The sequence below is a fragment of the Aptenodytes patagonicus genome, chromosome 1, assembly GCF_965638725.1.
Source record: "Aptenodytes patagonicus chromosome 1, bAptPat1.pri.cur, whole genome shotgun sequence".
Classification (NCBI taxonomy): Eukaryota; Metazoa; Chordata; class Aves; order Sphenisciformes; family Spheniscidae; genus Aptenodytes; species Aptenodytes patagonicus.
Window position 1 is genome coordinate 27,775,524 of NC_134949.1, and position 15,923 is coordinate 27,791,446.

Below are 15,923 nucleotides of genomic sequence, written 5' to 3' on the forward strand. Positions count from 1 at the left end.
ACTTCGAAGACCTCTGGTACGGTTTTGTCCCAAAACATGTTGGCTAAGAAGTCCTTCACAAACCATCCACTTGCCTCCTTGAGCTGCATGGTCTTGAGAAAACAACTTCCAGTACCCATAGTCTGTTCTGGTTGGTCAGATTGATTCTTTGTGTCCCTGCTCAGCCAGGTCATGCTGAATTTGAAATGCCATAGTTTTGTATCATTAGGCTGATGGCAGTTCACTAGGTAGCAGTTCACACTGAGGTAGTCTCAGTCTCAGACAGAATACCTCAGTTCGGACAAAGCCTCACCAGGTTCTGTTGCTAGTTGAATGTATATGTCAGTCAGATTTTTATTCTCTGGTCCTTCAACCACAGTCGTCTTAGAGGTACTTCTTGGAGCAGAGGGGTGAAGGCTTTGCATGGTAAAATCAATTATCTATGCTGTCCTCTCTGTTCTTGCATCTTACTGCTCAGAGGTTCCTGAAGGCATTGTTCTGGGCCTATCTCCCCATCTATGAACCAGGTCTCCTATGGGATCTGTCTGCTCCTTGGGGATCATCTTTTGAGTCCCTGTATACTTGCCATGAAGGTGACGTTCTTTAAATAGCTTGGTCTTCTAGTACTCTTCACAAAGATTCGTACTCCTAGATAGAGTCTGTACTTAATGACCTCAGTGTTAGAACAGATCTCTCTCTTTTTTTAATAAGTTTAGGTTATTTAGGAAGTTTCCCAGGCTTTTTCTGGTATAAGGAAATAAACGTAACACTATGCAGTAGTTATCCAAATGGATTTGGTGCTGTTGAAACCTGACAGTGGCTAGAAGACATTCTACCAGTGCCTGGATAATCTTGATAACTTTTTTAAAATAAGACACTGAAATCCTGAAGCCCACTTAAAATACTTTGTGGCAGCCAGATGTCTAGCTATGCAAATATAATTCTGTATTAGGCAATTCTTGGGCTTCCAGGATTTCACAATGTTTCAGTAGTCTTTTTCTGAACTCTGCTGGTTTTCTCTGCATCAGATGAGCAACTGATCTGTTTGTGTGAACAGGCATTTCTGTCAAGCTCAAGGATTTTTATATTAACAATAGATAGTTCTGATGTTTCATAACTTTGAGCATTTCTGGTAATTAGTAATCAGGAAACAGTCCCCTGGAGTATACCAGATGTTTGGCTGTTAAACGCCTATTCTTACAAATATAGCTTATCCGTTTCCACACACACACATACCTACCCCCTACTGAGTTCGTTTTTTTTCATCTAGTGATAGCCAAGAGGTACACTGATACCTGTGTTTACTCCATCATAGTTCCTTGAGCTGGATGTCTCCTTCCTGCCATTTGCCTGCATCATTTTCATCACAGGCTTTGCCAGTTGTCTTCTCAAGCCCCTGTTCTCTCAGTTGCTCCTAATGCATCATCTGGTACTGGGTATCAGTTGTGCCCCACCATGCAGGGTCGGTGAGTATAACTTACCATCCTTGCTGTTGTCATCCTTTTGTCATCCTTAGGTAGTGACTGTAGCTTCAGTCATTGCTGTCTGCCATCCTGATTAGACAATTGTCCTGGCTCCAGAGCCCTGGACTATACAAGGGAATGCACATACCTGTCGGAATTTACTTTCTTCAGCTCCTGGATTAGGTCCTTTTCTGGTTCAGGGGCTTTCAAGTTACTGTCTGGATGCTGAATAGCCCTTTCTTTGATCCTGGGAAAAAATGTCCTTTCCTTGCACCTTTAGCAGAACCAAAAGTCTTGAGTTACCCGACGACTCCAAAAAACTTTGCAAACTGGGCACTTGGAATGCCTAAATAAAAAGATTTCATCACTGCAGGTCATTCACACACTGTCTCTTCCCCCCGCCAGTTGCGGGGCATTGGCTGTACATACAATGTTTGGATGTATATGTGAACTGCTTACTTCAAAGACTGGTTGTTGCTGTCTGTGTGTTGCGGGGGGAGGAATCGGGCAGAGGATAACACAATTCTACACAACTTCATGGTAGTGATGATGGCTTTAAACTCTATTAAAATGATTTTAAACTCTTTTTATATTTTGCCTGCTGGGAGAAGGCATGCTCACAGAATTATTGACTTGTTGCAGTGTGGAAGTTGTATAAACTCCTTTGTATGTGATTTAGGGTGTCCATCCTCATAAAGGGATAAGTATACTTAAATACCAGAAATCCTGGAATGCAAGATTCTCAATGTGCAAACCTGAAATATTTTCTTATGTATTCAGAACAATTCTCAGAAAGGTCTGTTTGGGGTTGGTGGTTTGGGGGGCGGGGGTTTGGGGGGTGGGGTGGGGAGGTGGGGATGTTTGCTTGCCTTTTTTTTTTTTTTTTTAACAAATTTTAATAGGAGCTCTTTAAGTCTTTGATGTGAAAAGGGGGCAAACCTTCATTTCAGGGCCTACAATAACACGGAGCAAACTATCTCTTAACTCGGGGTTTTGGCAAAGGATTTGCTGTAGCAATTGCGGTAGTCCTTTCTGCATTTTGTACAATTTGCTTTTTGTTTTAATTCTGTTCATTACAGTTGTTCATCTGATTGTTGAAAGCTGTTTAGATTTTTTTTTTCCCCTTATATTTTTTGTATCTTTTGGTAGGGCAGGGAATCAAAATTGATAGTTTACCTTTGTTTATAAATGTTAAACTCTGAACCTACAGTGGGTTATACTACTTCCTCAGTCTACCTTCTGAACAGTAGTCTTCTGACAACAAATTTCTTACTGGACTAATTTCCACTATCTTTCATTATAGACATTCCTGTTTTCTTGATAACCTTTTTTGGTTTAAATGGAACCAGAAGGGTAACAGTTGTGGGCTGAATCCAATTTATATGAATGTTATCTGATAAGAATCCACAGTTATCTTCCTTAACCCCACAAATTTTTCAGGCTTTTGCGACCCAACTTTAAGGTTCAGTTGGAACATTTTGTTACTTAAAATGATGTTTATTTATGAAATCATTCCCTTTAGGCTCAATTCAACTCATTAGAAAAAACATTTATAAAATTTTGATAGATTAAATTGTACCCCATGATGCTTATGAGATACTACTGTCATCAGTAGGTGTGTACAGCTTTAGGTTGCTCCCCGGTGCTTTGTCTGGGGAGCTTTGCTATAGTATTTTGTTATGGATGTCTTTTTTTTTTTTAATTTCCACTGTTTTAATCTCAAATGTCATTAATTATATTTACAGTTCGTATTCAACTTTTGATGACTTGGAAGTGTTTTTACATGGTCTTGGCCTAGAACACATAATAGGATTATTGAAGGTAAGTTTGTGGTGTATCTGCTATCTGTAAAGTAATCCATGAAAGCAAAATGCACCTATAGCATCAAAAAAAGTTCTATCACTATTAGCATATTAATTCAAATAAATTTATTAAATTAATTCAAGTAAATTTATTAAACAGAAGTTTATATATAAAGTGTTAAGTTAAACTGCAATGGACTGGATTGGATTGCTTATTTGATTATGTGCATTAGTCACAACATGATATTTCTAAACTAGAGAACTCTCATTACTTTGATAATGGTGTTGTGTAGCTGTTTTTGTTTCTGAAAACTGAATTAAAACATAAGTGAAAAAAATTAAGTGAAAACTGTTTTCTTCTGAAATTCTTTTTGATGGCAGAAAACCCTTTGTTTTATACAGGAAAGAGATATAGCTTTAAGACAACTTCTGATCATGCAAAAAGATGAGTTAGTACAGGTCAGTTTACCACTTTAGAACTTGATTTAGTTCTCTTCTTAAATGTTTTTAATGTCTTAACTTCTCTTTATAAATGTCTAACCTTGTAAGATTTTTTTTTTTTAAGATCTGTTTTCAGAATCACCTGCAACTTCTTGATTTTTAATGTGAATATAGACAGACCTTTTCTAAAGTATGTAATCCCACAGATCAACCTTGAATTCTGTGAGTTGAATTCTTGCACCTTCTCTGCCTAGAACTGACTATGAAGTGGAAGTCCCCAGTATTTCTTTGCTGCAATGATGTGGGAGTTGGGGTGAGCAGGAAATAGTTCCGTTTTAAATTTTAGTTCTTACCATTTTTAGTATTTAAGTATGTTTTCCCTGAAAGGAAATCGGTGCTAGGATTAGCAGTAGATAATCCTAAACAACTACTTTAAATGTGGTCATCCTTTGTGAGGTGGCAATTTCTGTCGGAAAAATGAGAGCCCTCTTACATTGTGGAATCTCATATCCCACACAGGCTTGTGTGGGATATGAGGGGAAAAAAAAAAGAGGAGGGAAGATTTGGTTTCTTACTGTTTACTGCAGCTAGGAAGGTTGGTATTTCACTGTTATCCAGGAGTAAGTGATACATCATTACAAGGTTTCAGTTTCCAGTTGAGATAGGGTGGTTGCTTTTCCTTAGTCTTCACTGGAATTACTCCTGTGGGAAATGAAAGACTTCCTGTTCTTATAGGATGCCATAATAAAATCCAATTATAGGAGTCTCCTTGGAATAATGCAAGTACTTTAGGCCGCAGGATTCTTCTGAGCACTCTGTACCTGGTCTGGGATACCAAAGATGCCTCATTAAAATAGCTGCTTCAAGCCTGCTCCCTGCTACTGATGCTATCCAAGTCCTCAGTGTCAGCTTTTTCCCCCCTATTCTGGTACCAAGGCAGCATGTGTTCTAGCAGCTGGAATGGACGTTTGCATACAGATGTTAATATTCCTTCAGAGTTGGTGTCACAAGGATGTTTCGCATGAAGTTTTGTCTTGTAACTCAGTAGAGTTCAGTGTTTTGACAGAGCTCAGAAGTAATTCTGTATTCTCAGAGGATGCATGTATAGGGAGCTTTGTCGATGAAGAGATTTTTAGGAGTTCACTTAGACCTAAATATTATAAGGCATGTCAGCATGTTCTTATGTTACTGCTTTTCTGAAGCCTCGGGATTGTGCCCATTGGACAGCATCCCGGTGTAGGCTTTTTATGAATCCTAAAGCCCCCGTTGACAGGAATTTTGCTCTTAAAGGAGATTTTTGTGGCTTTGTTCTCATCATTGTGTGAGCTGCTGTCTTGGTCATGATTGCATTAAACTGCAGATCTGACTGAGTATATGTTCATGTTGATCGCCTGTTTTGATGTTGTAGTTGTTAGTTGGTTTCATCCAGGGGACGCTGGGGGAAGGGGAGAGAATTGTGGACTTCAGTGAATGGCTAAGCCTTACGGTTCCTTCACTGAAGAGGTATAATTTCACACAAACTGGTAACTTCTGTTTCAGTGTTCTAACGTGTTTGGGGCTCCCTATTATAAAGAGGGCTTTTCTGGACAAACTGAAATAAATATGTGGATCAGCTGCTCTTGTACAGGAGGATAGTATCTATACAAACAGAATTGTTTTGCCTCTTAGCTCTGCAACAGCAGGAAACAGTTCTTGGAAAATAAGTCGTGCTTTGTGCATGGACATAAATTAATTAGTGAGTGTTCAATCGAGAATTTAAAAAATGACATAACACTCCTGGCTTATTAGCACTTCATAAGTTATCCTAAATTCTTGATGCAGTCTAGTTTTAGAGCTCTACTAACAGTTTCTCCCCACACTGCTGATAGAACAAATCTAATCTGTTTCCTCGTAACTCCAGAGTTGAAAGTTTTTAGTGTGATGGCAGATCTTCAGCTAACAGCCAGCTCTTTTAAAGAGCCTGGATCTTATTACTACAAAGATTAATGATGACCTCTGATGGATGCCTCTGAACCAAGCTGTTTTGTATCCAGAGAACTGGGGAGAAATCCTGTCGCTAACATGATACACTTTCCTCCATCAAACAATATCAGAAAGATATTTTCTCTGTAAATATCTTTATCTGTATTCTACAACAGAGCCTAAACAATGACTCTTTCAAGCTGAAATCCTTGCATTCCTTAAGCTTATAAACTGTTCCATACTGAGACAAGTCTGTTCAATATACTGGGACATGTCTATTCAACATTTGGAGGTTTTTGTCTGATTCTGTGCTACTCGTAACACTCGGATCTTTTTTGTCTGGTTTTTTTGAGCATTTGTCTCACAAGACAGCGACAGAAGTAATTTTACTTCCTGATGCATTTAGGACTAAGATGTTTCCTTTCTCACATTTATTAGCTTAGAATAACAGAAATTGGCATCCTGATCTGGATTTGAGAATGCATAATGAAAAGTTGATACAAGAAAATTCAAAATATAACCCAGGAGTTTAACTTCATCATTAGAGAATTATCTGGTCTGTGTGCTTCCATATCACAGTTCCAGGACTCTCCTTCCTCTGCCACCCCCTCCCCCCCCCCCCCCCCCCCAAAAAAAAAAAAAAAGTATTTGATATTTGGCAGAAAATTGTCAGGTTATTAAAAATAGCAGCCACTTGGGCAAGATGGCAAGGATGTAAGAGTTCATGCATAACCTCACCGGTTTTATCTGAGAAGTATGTTGTCTTCCATGTCTTGAGGCAATCTGTTATTTACCGCCTCTTTTGTTTCCATCTAAAGGATGACAGAAAAGTCATGCTGGAGCATGAGTTTGGGGAGTGGATTTTCAGGGATTGGTTTTTATTTATTTAAGTAAAGAATAAAATAGATGCTGTTAGAGTTGATGTGCCTAAAATCAAAATCTAGACTGCGCATTGTCTGGTTTACAGATATAAGCAAGTTCTTGTACAACACTTGTGCATTCTTAAACATATGGCCACTTCACAATAATAATTGCATTATTTGGACTGCAGAGCATAATTGAACCAACACTAACTTAAAAGCTTGCTTATCCATAAGGAAGAAGGTCTTCTTGCACTGTGCTTGTTCCATGCATTCATCATTGCATGAATAGTCAGGTTCTGGGTAACCCTCATGTTCAGCAGAGATGGTCTAGAAAGGGAAAATATGTCTGCTTTGAGAAGTAGTTTGGACTGGGCTATCTATTTTCTGTCTCTAAGTTCTGCACCTAGTACTTCTGAATTCAGAATTACTGTGGTGGTGGAAGGCTTTATCTGTGATGACTTTTATCACATTCTTTACTTCCTAAACCATATCTTCAAGATGTGGTGGTGCTCAGTCACTGATCCATTTGCAGAAGGATGGAGTTATGTTTTATTTATAGGGAAGCAAAGTACAATATCTTCCTGCTACACTGATCAGAAAGCTGTATCCTGATTTGCTTGTTCCAGGAATGAGAATATGGAGTCAAAAGCAATCCCAATCTTCACAATAGTTCCTGCTTTAAGCAAGACAGTTTTAATATTCAGGAGTAACTGCCATTCTGTCCTTGGAAGAGCTCATTTGATTTGTTAATTAAAAGTAAACTTACTGCTCCTGTATAAATCAGCTTACTTCTGCGTCGTGAAATAACTGCTGTAATCTTTTGTAAGCGTTAAGAAAACATTAGTTCATACCAGATAGGGCAACAATACAAGGCAAACCTGAGAACTAATAAATTGAGCAAACTTACAGCTCGACATAAGTAAAGCAAATTATTTCTAGGAAACCCAGATCTTTCTCTCTTAAGGCTGCTAGTGTTATTTACCAAAGAGACTTGAGTACAATTTGTTCAGGTGCCCATGGCAACCTATTGGAAACTCAGAAGTTCTTGACATCTGTAGTTAAACTCCCAATTAACCTTGTTGGGATTTTACATTACTGAAGAACTTACTTGTCTATAGACTTATAACATGGTTTTGAAATGTTTAAAGACACACTTGTGAGCCCATAGTTACATGTTACCTGTCATTTCTGAACACCTGCTGGAGAACCTGGAGGACTATTTTATGGAGCCATGATGAACACTGGGCATCAGAAGCGATAGTCTCACACAAAGCAAGCATTTCTCTAGGCACCTTCTCTTCCCTAGAATTGCTGCTTGGCACCATCCGAGGAAGAGAGACTGCCTGGCGTTTTGATCTGATGTGTATTGTCACCTGTTCATTCAAAATTCTTTCTGCAATAACTACAGAAAGCTGGGAGACTGCAAACACTAACATCTTACAGATTTCTGAGGCTGCAGCAGGGAAATTCAGGTCCTCGCAACATCAGTGCGAGCCCTGTATGTTCTAGCTTTGGAGACTGTGGGATCCTTGCGGTCTCAAATTCCAGAGTGGTCCGCTCCTGCTGAGTCCAGGTATTCAGCTTGGAGAGTTAGGAACAAAGTCATACTTGGAGCTGGCATTGCAAGGTTTTTTCACTTCTGTGGAGAAGCATCCTTAGGGCTGCGAACATCAGAAGTCCTGTGTTGCACAGCAGCCTGTCAGATGAGCAAGAAAAAGTATTGAATGTGCCACAGAAGCACTTCCCTTTTAACAAATGGACTATTTTTTTTCTTTATTTAAGTGTTCTGCAAGAAAATTCTCAGCCTAGGATTTAAGTATGGGTTAAATTTTAATCTGAGGTAGTTGATGGATAACACAGCTGACAATGTTTTCTGTGCCAGGCATCACTTGGAGAACCTCAGTTACGTAGTGTGTATCTTCTGAAGAAAATTGTGCTTTTCTTCAGCTAAAAAAGACAAAAAGCCTTGAACACTTCAGAACTTTTCTGTTGTTGTTTGCAGCATTAGCCAAGAGTATAGAAGATGAACTGATTTGAGCTTAGGGACTGTATAAGCTGATGTCGAGTAGTATTTAGGCTTGGTCTTAATTTGAGCCGAGAAACCTATTCTGAGTTTATAAGTATGCTGTCCTTCAGATGTATAAAAAGGCTGCTTTTACAGGCTATTCCATGGTAGAAACATCCAGCTGAATGTCTTTTTAACACATCATATTCTCTCTCTCTACTAGTTTATGATCATTTGAGGTTTTGGCAGTGTGAACCAACTAGATTTCTTTGTAGAAGTAACTTATTTTTAAAATGAGATTCTGTAAGAAAATAAGGTTTTAGAAAGAGCTGTCATTTCTTATAAGACCAGTTTCTCTAACTGGAAAAAAATACACACCCAAAAGCTTGTAAAATCCCTTCTTAAAATCTGGCCTCTTTCTGTAAATTTCTCCATTTGATGCTGATTTGATAAGTTTCCATTCTTTCTTTCTGAGTTAATGCTGTATCACCATCATGATGATTGGTTATTTTGCTATACGAGATGACTGAAATGATTCTGAAACAGATGAGTGCAACATCCTAACAACATAGGGGTACTTATAAAAATTGCTACTAATTTTTTAATAAACGTTAAACGGATTTTCTGAATATCCTATGCAATTTCAGTTTGGCTCTTCCTCAGCTCTTGTAATTTTGTTTTGCATCATTGAATAATTTCTGTGGATTTCTTTTTCCTTTGGCAGTTACATACATTGTAGTTGGTTGCAATAACTTAAAAGCATCTTCTTTTGACTCTTAATAATTAGAAAATCGCACAGTAAATGGTACTGTACTGTTATGTCTAATAAGTATTAAAAGTAAATCATATTTGGAATTACTCTTTAAATTTAGATTGGCATTACAAATCCTGGAGATCAACAGAAACTCCTAGATGCTATTAATGAGCTACAAGTGGAAGAAATAAGAATTGGAGACCTCCCTGAAGTAATGAAGCTGGAATTGAGGTATTAACTGCATATCTAAGGAAATGGAAGTGAAATATGAACTATTTAAGGTCACTGCATTATTTTCTGTAGCTCAAAGGAAAAATTCTCTCACACCTTATCCCATGCATAACATTCATGAGATGGCATAACATTACTCCAGTTAGTGGATTATGAGGGCTGGTGGGAGGTGTGTTTTGTACAAAGAAAGTTGGAAGCATAGATTCCTGTTGTAGGAATCTGTTTATGGGTTATATTGCTATTATACGCCATTACTTTGGCCATCTGTTTGAGTGGTGAGTTCTTTCTTTGTACCTCAGACAGGGCTTCATGGCCTTGCTGTGCAGGGTTTTCACTACCTTGTGTTCATATCATAAACTCTGAAACTGGCTTCTTGGGCTCCAGTATTAACTCATTCTTCAATTTCTCTGATAGGCTTCAGTGAGCAGATTTTTTTTTTTTTATTTCTCTGTGGAAACGGGGTCTTGCCCCCCTTGCTTCCTCGTGCTTCAAGAGCGTTGTGGACCCTTACAAAAACCCCACATGATGTGCTCTCTGTAATTCTCCATTGTGTCTGTAGACAAGGCAGGCTCTGTTAGTCTTGCAATCAAATTTGTCTGATTGTAAGATGCAATAAAAACGTGTGGGAGGGAGAGATGCATATAGTTTCTGCATAGGGCTTTAATTTTCAACTGATAAATTAATTACTCGTACATGTCTATCTTAAATCATAAATGTGACTTCTGTATAGATTCAGGATTTTTTCTTTGGTTTTTCTCTTCCACTGGAAGCAGTTTTAACTGGCTTCTAAAAGACCTCTTTTTTTTTTGTATTACAAATTAAGAACTTCGTAAGATATTTTCCTTATCATAGAATATATGTATCAGTAGAAATAGGTTTATAAGGAAACTGTTTTTTAAGAAAGTATTACTCCTTCAAACTTGCATTCCAACTTGATATTTTTCCCATTATAGGTTCTTTCTTACAGCCTTAAGCATCACCTCTGCAATACCTCTCATACTTCTAGTATAGTCTTGTGCAGTCCCATGAAAGCCAGGCCTGAGCTGAGAGGAACATCCCTCAGCAACCTTATTAAACTTCATCAGTCCCCTAAGCACTGGTAGAGCACTCTCCACATCCAGCACAAAAAGAAGAATGAAGGCTATAGTAAGTGCAAAGGTGTCTTAAGATTTCTTAAACCTCTTATCCTCTATTTTATTGTGTAAATACCATTTTTTCCAGAAGAGAGACGTAGACTTGAATTTAGATTCTGTGCTCCTATCTTTCCTCTTTTTACTTCCCAGAACTATAGAAGAATTGCTCCTGAAAATAGAATTAGTTTGATATTTTAATTTACAAATGTTTTAGAAATGAACTCGGGCAGAAAACCGTAGCCTGCCTTTCAGAGGCTTTAGTCAGTTGAACTGTGTTTAACTTGGAGAAGACTGGTTTGGAGATACTGCTCCTTCCTCGTGCTGTAGCTGCATCACTAGTATGTTAGGTTCTCTGTGCTTGTTTCTCTCTTCCCAGTCCCACCACCATTTGCATAGCATTGTGTTGCTTTATTTGCAGTGGCCTGTCTAGAGTAGTACTGGGGAAAAAACTCCTCCTTGCATCCAATCTACTCAAAATAACTTTCTACTGTCTAGAAAATAAGGGTTCAGTTCCTCTTTAAAGTGTGTGTATCTCCCTCTTGACTAGTAACCTGACAGCTGTGCTGCTACTCTGTTAGATATTTCTTCCTTCTCCAAAATATTGGGGGAGCTGTCTGCATTATTTGGGTACTCTATGGCTAGACTCTTCGTTAGTTATGTTGTTCGTTGGACCAAAGCATGTGCTTGGGTTCAAGTTCATTCTGTATACCATCCTTTGGAGGCAGCTGAATCGCACTGACACTGTGTATTAGCAGTCATGTCATGATGTGGTCTTGCCATGGCATTGTCTTTTGTGCCTTGGTTACATGAGTCTGTCTAGTATGTACTCAGCTCCCGTCTAGTCGTTCTTAGGTATGCTGATTGCTTTTGATGCTGGCACTGTGCCTGTATCTGTATCCATTACTGTGTTTATACTAAAGAGGCTTTGCAGCCTGCTTGAGGTACGTTTTTGCAGCGTGATGCCAGGTTTGAGCTGTAGGATGTGGGGGGACATGCAAGGCATTTGGGGAGCCTCTTGAAAGACTGAGGTGGGCTGGGAGAGCAGGGTGTTTGTGTCCTAACAGAGGACCTTGATGCTGCTTCTAGTCTTTGAGGAGATTTCTCCATCAAAACAAGTACCTGTGTACTTCCAGAAGAGAATCCAGGTGCAAACTAGTATGTGTGCTGTAAGACTGAAGAACTAAAGTTCCAGCACACAGGAGGGTACAAACCAGTACGATATGGATACACCATAAATAGTCCGACAGCACCTGAGCTGTTCTTCTTAAAATAGAGGCTTTGCTGCTGAGCTGAGGCCAGGCATCTGGGTGTCTAGCTGTCCAAGTTAGGCACCTTTAGAAAACGATGTTGACTCTTCAGCAAGGGATAATTAGCTGCAGTTTAAGAGGACTTTGCCCAGTTTAAGCTTCATGCATTTTTGTACTAGAAATGTATGCTTTTTTGAGATTGGTCCATAGTGGTGTTTAGTATATACATTTAAGCAGAACTGCTTAAAAATTTGAACAGAAGGGAATAAGTGGAGAAATACAAAAAGTTAACAGTTCACACTGCATGTGTGGCCAAATACAATAAAAAACCCACATGATGTCCGGTACAGTCTCACGCATCAGTGACATATGGAATTCCTAGTACAGCATGGTTTTAGATCATACATAGTTCTCAAAACCAGAAAATAATTGATTGATTAAAGATTGAAGTACACAAAATATGACAGCATTTCAGTTACAGCAAGCACTGCATCGTTTTCTAGAAAATGGCTTGACATGCATTCTAGGAATCTGACCTTGAGACTGAAATCGTAGGCTATGTTTACATGCTATTATATGAAGATTTTACTTCCCACTTGTTCAAAGTCATTCTGTGAGAAGCAAAATCAGTCATTAAGTCATAGAAAAACTAACATAGTAGAAAATGTTGAACTGATTGATTATAAACTCACAGAGTGTCTAGCACTGTTTAGCCACTGGTGTTTTGACAGCCATTAATTCTTTTAAAAAGTGATTCTTTTTTGAAAATGTTATTTCCATTTACAAATATAAGAACATGTCACTGCAACAGATATAACATTCTATGAAAATGTTTTTTAAGAACTATTATTGGTATAATAAAGAAGCATGAGAAGTATAAATGTTTTTCTTTTCCTTTTTTTTTCTCCCCATTTCATGCCCATGACATACTTTATTTTTGCTGAGAATCCTTCCAGAATTCCTAAAAATAATTTCCTTTGTGACAAAACACAGAAGGTGCCATAACTGATCCTAGCCAACTAAAAAGATATCTTTCTAAGTAAAAGGAAATTTTCATGAGCATGGCTTGACTGTAGTAACATGGGAGAAACTTCCAGACTATCTCCAGATGTGATTATTTTGTTTAATGTTTGGGTTTTTTACTCTCAATATTCAGTTCAGTTATATTGTTCTGAAATAAATAATAATTTATTCTATAAAAACAAGCTAATAGGCTTTCTTACTTCCCCATCTTCATAAAAACCATGAACAGTCTTGGTTTTTAACCTCCAGCATCCCTACTGATGCTTCTATATATTTCTGTTTTAAGTGTTAAAGTCTTAACAGTTCAGCAGTGTTGCAAATCACAGGTGTTCTGAGCAGCGGTGGAAACTTTGCTCACTAATGATCTTGTGCCAAAGTTGAAGATTCAGTCTCTGTTTAGATACTTGCACTGCACTGGCGTGTAGCTTACTTTAGCTGTTTGGCAAATTTCATGTATACCTTTTTGCCATCAGAAGCAGTGGCAAGTAAGGTGGTGTGAGTATGTTGCATTTAGGTTTAGTAGCAGATTGCCCTAGGGAAAAGAAAAGGGGTTTGAATTAATTTATTCAGATCCTCCAGTAAATATAACGGGAAGTCCTGCAATAGGAACTTAAAATTGTCTCTTGTTTTGGCCCTGCTTGTTATTCATCTGAATGGCTTACAGCTAGTGGAAACTTTACTGGAGATACAGGCACTTCTCAGGCATTACAGGGTTTGAGAGCTCACTCTGTAAAAACAAATGGATGATCTTCTTCCTTGCACCCCTTTCCTCTGCCTGGTCAATGGCAACAACTTTCTGGCCAGCACCGTGACTTATAACTAACGCTCTGAGGCTTACGCTGAAATAAGTTGAGTCAGTGTCATGTGGAAGCTCTAGAAACTTAGCATTGAAATTAGTCTGTTAATTTTTTTGTCCTTTTCTCCACTCTTTGGAGATACTGATCAAACTAATTTTCAGAGTTGTCTTCCTGCTTGTATTTTAGCACTAAGTATAAATTTCTTCAAAGTAGATAACATCGGGTATTTTAAGCTTTGAGGAATGTATTTCCAGATCCAGGGGTCAAGTCAGTATCATTGGATTCTTCTTTTTTCCACTATGCTGGAGACAAAATGACTCTAACGTAGTCATTTCAGTCCAAACTCCAAAGTACAAACCAGATCTTTTTTTCCCCCCACATCTTCCTCAAAAATGTAAGCTGCAGGAATAGGAATATTGATATGTCAGCATAAAATTGACTATAAATTCTCTGTTTCTGGTGTTGCAAGACTGTAATCTGTATGTACACATGCACAGGAAAACAGCGTTGCAGTTGTTATGCCTAGTGTGTTACAAAATTTTTCATGCAGCAGGTAATGAAATGTTTTCATTGATAATACAGGATTGATGAGAGTTAGAAACAGAAGTGGAGGTTAATAGAATGTTTCCGAAAAGCGTTTGGGTGACGCTTTTTCAGCTTTCAGTGTATCTTACTAGCTGAATATTCCAGATAACTTAATGATTTGTTGTCCTTCCAAAGGCGGGGCCGGGGGGGGAACCAAATGCCAAAAACTTGCTAAGATGTTAAATGTAGTGTTTAACTACCCTGTGTTAAAATGACACTGGATTTTTTTTTTTAATGCAATGGAACTGCATGTCTGGTTCACTCACTAGCCAATGTTGGAAATGCATAGATACTATTTAGTTTGCAAAAAGTTACAGCCTTTAACAAATAACAGAATATCGTTTTATTTTTATAGCGAAGATGAATTTCTCAAGTTTCTTCAGAAGTTGAATAAAGAGTGTAGTAAGCTGACCGTTCCTGTGCAGACCATGAATAAGCATTTCCTCAAAAATTCTCACAAGGTATTCAACCAAAGAAAAAAAGATTGATTTAGAGTATATTAGAATCATAGAATCATTAAGGTTGGAAAAGACCTCTAAGATCATCGAGTCCAACCGTTGACCCAACACCACCATGCCCACTAAACCATGTCCCTAAGTGCCGCATCTACTCGTCTTTTAAATACTTCCAGGGATGGGGACTCTACCACTTCCCTGGGCAGCCTGTTCCAATGTTTCACCACTCTTTCAGTAAAGAAATTTTTCCTGATACCCAATATTATTCTATTCTAGAATATTATCCTACCTTGTTAAATGAAAAATATGAATACTCATCAACTGTCTTGATTATCGTGTAGTTATATAGAGCTGTCCAATGTTCTTTCTCTAAAGGACACTTTTTAAAATAATTTATTTCAAAGAGTTAAGCCACTCAAATAAAGGAGATAGATCTATTTCTTAGCGTTTCTGGTGATAGGGGAGTTAAAGTGACAAAAGGTTCCCACAAAGGCTGATAGAGAGTAGTAGATCTTGTTGTGCATAAATCATATAATGAAAACCCAGCATAAATGCAGTTATAAACTTTTTCTGACACTGTCTTTTATGATACGTTAACTAAAGAATATGAAATTATAATCTACAGTAATTCTGGCAAATAACTATTAACAGATAGTACTGCAGTGGGCACCGACTGAAAGTTTTATTGAAGTCTGCAAAGACTTGGTTTGCAGTGTTGAAAAGCTGGGAGAAGAAGTTACCAAACTGAAGGACCTGGTGGAGAAGGTGGGTATGTGCAAGTGAGGCTATGAAATACTGTGCACAAGTTTCTGCGTGCAACCTCAAATGTGACATCCATCAGTGAAACGTTTCATACCTTGGTCTGCCACAGGCTCTTTAGTTGTAGCTTGGACATTGCATCCGCCTCTCCCCCTTCCACTTTTCTGTGTACACAATGAGAAATAATCTAGAATATTCCACAGCAGCATGGACAGTCTCCAAAGGGAGGCACAGTCGATCTTTTTCTTTCTACCACAGGAAAGAATTAAGTGGAATGCATCCCTGTGCTCTTGGACAACCACTGTGGCATAAATGCCACTCTGAATACTTACACTCTTACTTCTTAATTAGGGAATCTTTTGTTTGGAATTATTGACTCACAAGGAAGATACTAAGGTTTTATAGATTGAATGGGAGGCATCCC

The 15,923-nt window shown here is 38.3% G+C and overlaps 1 protein-coding gene across 1 annotated transcript in view; it reads left to right on the top strand.

The window, feature by feature from the left end:
* ASZ1 (ankyrin repeat, SAM and basic leucine zipper domain containing 1) overlaps positions 1 to 15,923 on the top strand; it is a 42,016-nt gene that overhangs the window by 24,314 nt on the left and 1,779 nt on the right. The window contains exons 8-12 of the mRNA XM_076328643.1: positions 3,188 to 3,263; positions 3,647 to 3,703; positions 9,388 to 9,500; positions 14,641 to 14,746; positions 15,392 to 15,505. Of these exons, the coding sequence (XP_076184758.1) occupies positions 3,188 to 3,263; positions 3,647 to 3,703; positions 9,388 to 9,500; positions 14,641 to 14,746; positions 15,392 to 15,505 (466 nt within the window). The remainder of the gene's footprint in view (positions 1 to 3,187; positions 3,264 to 3,646; positions 3,704 to 9,387; positions 9,501 to 14,640; positions 14,747 to 15,391; positions 15,506 to 15,923) is intronic.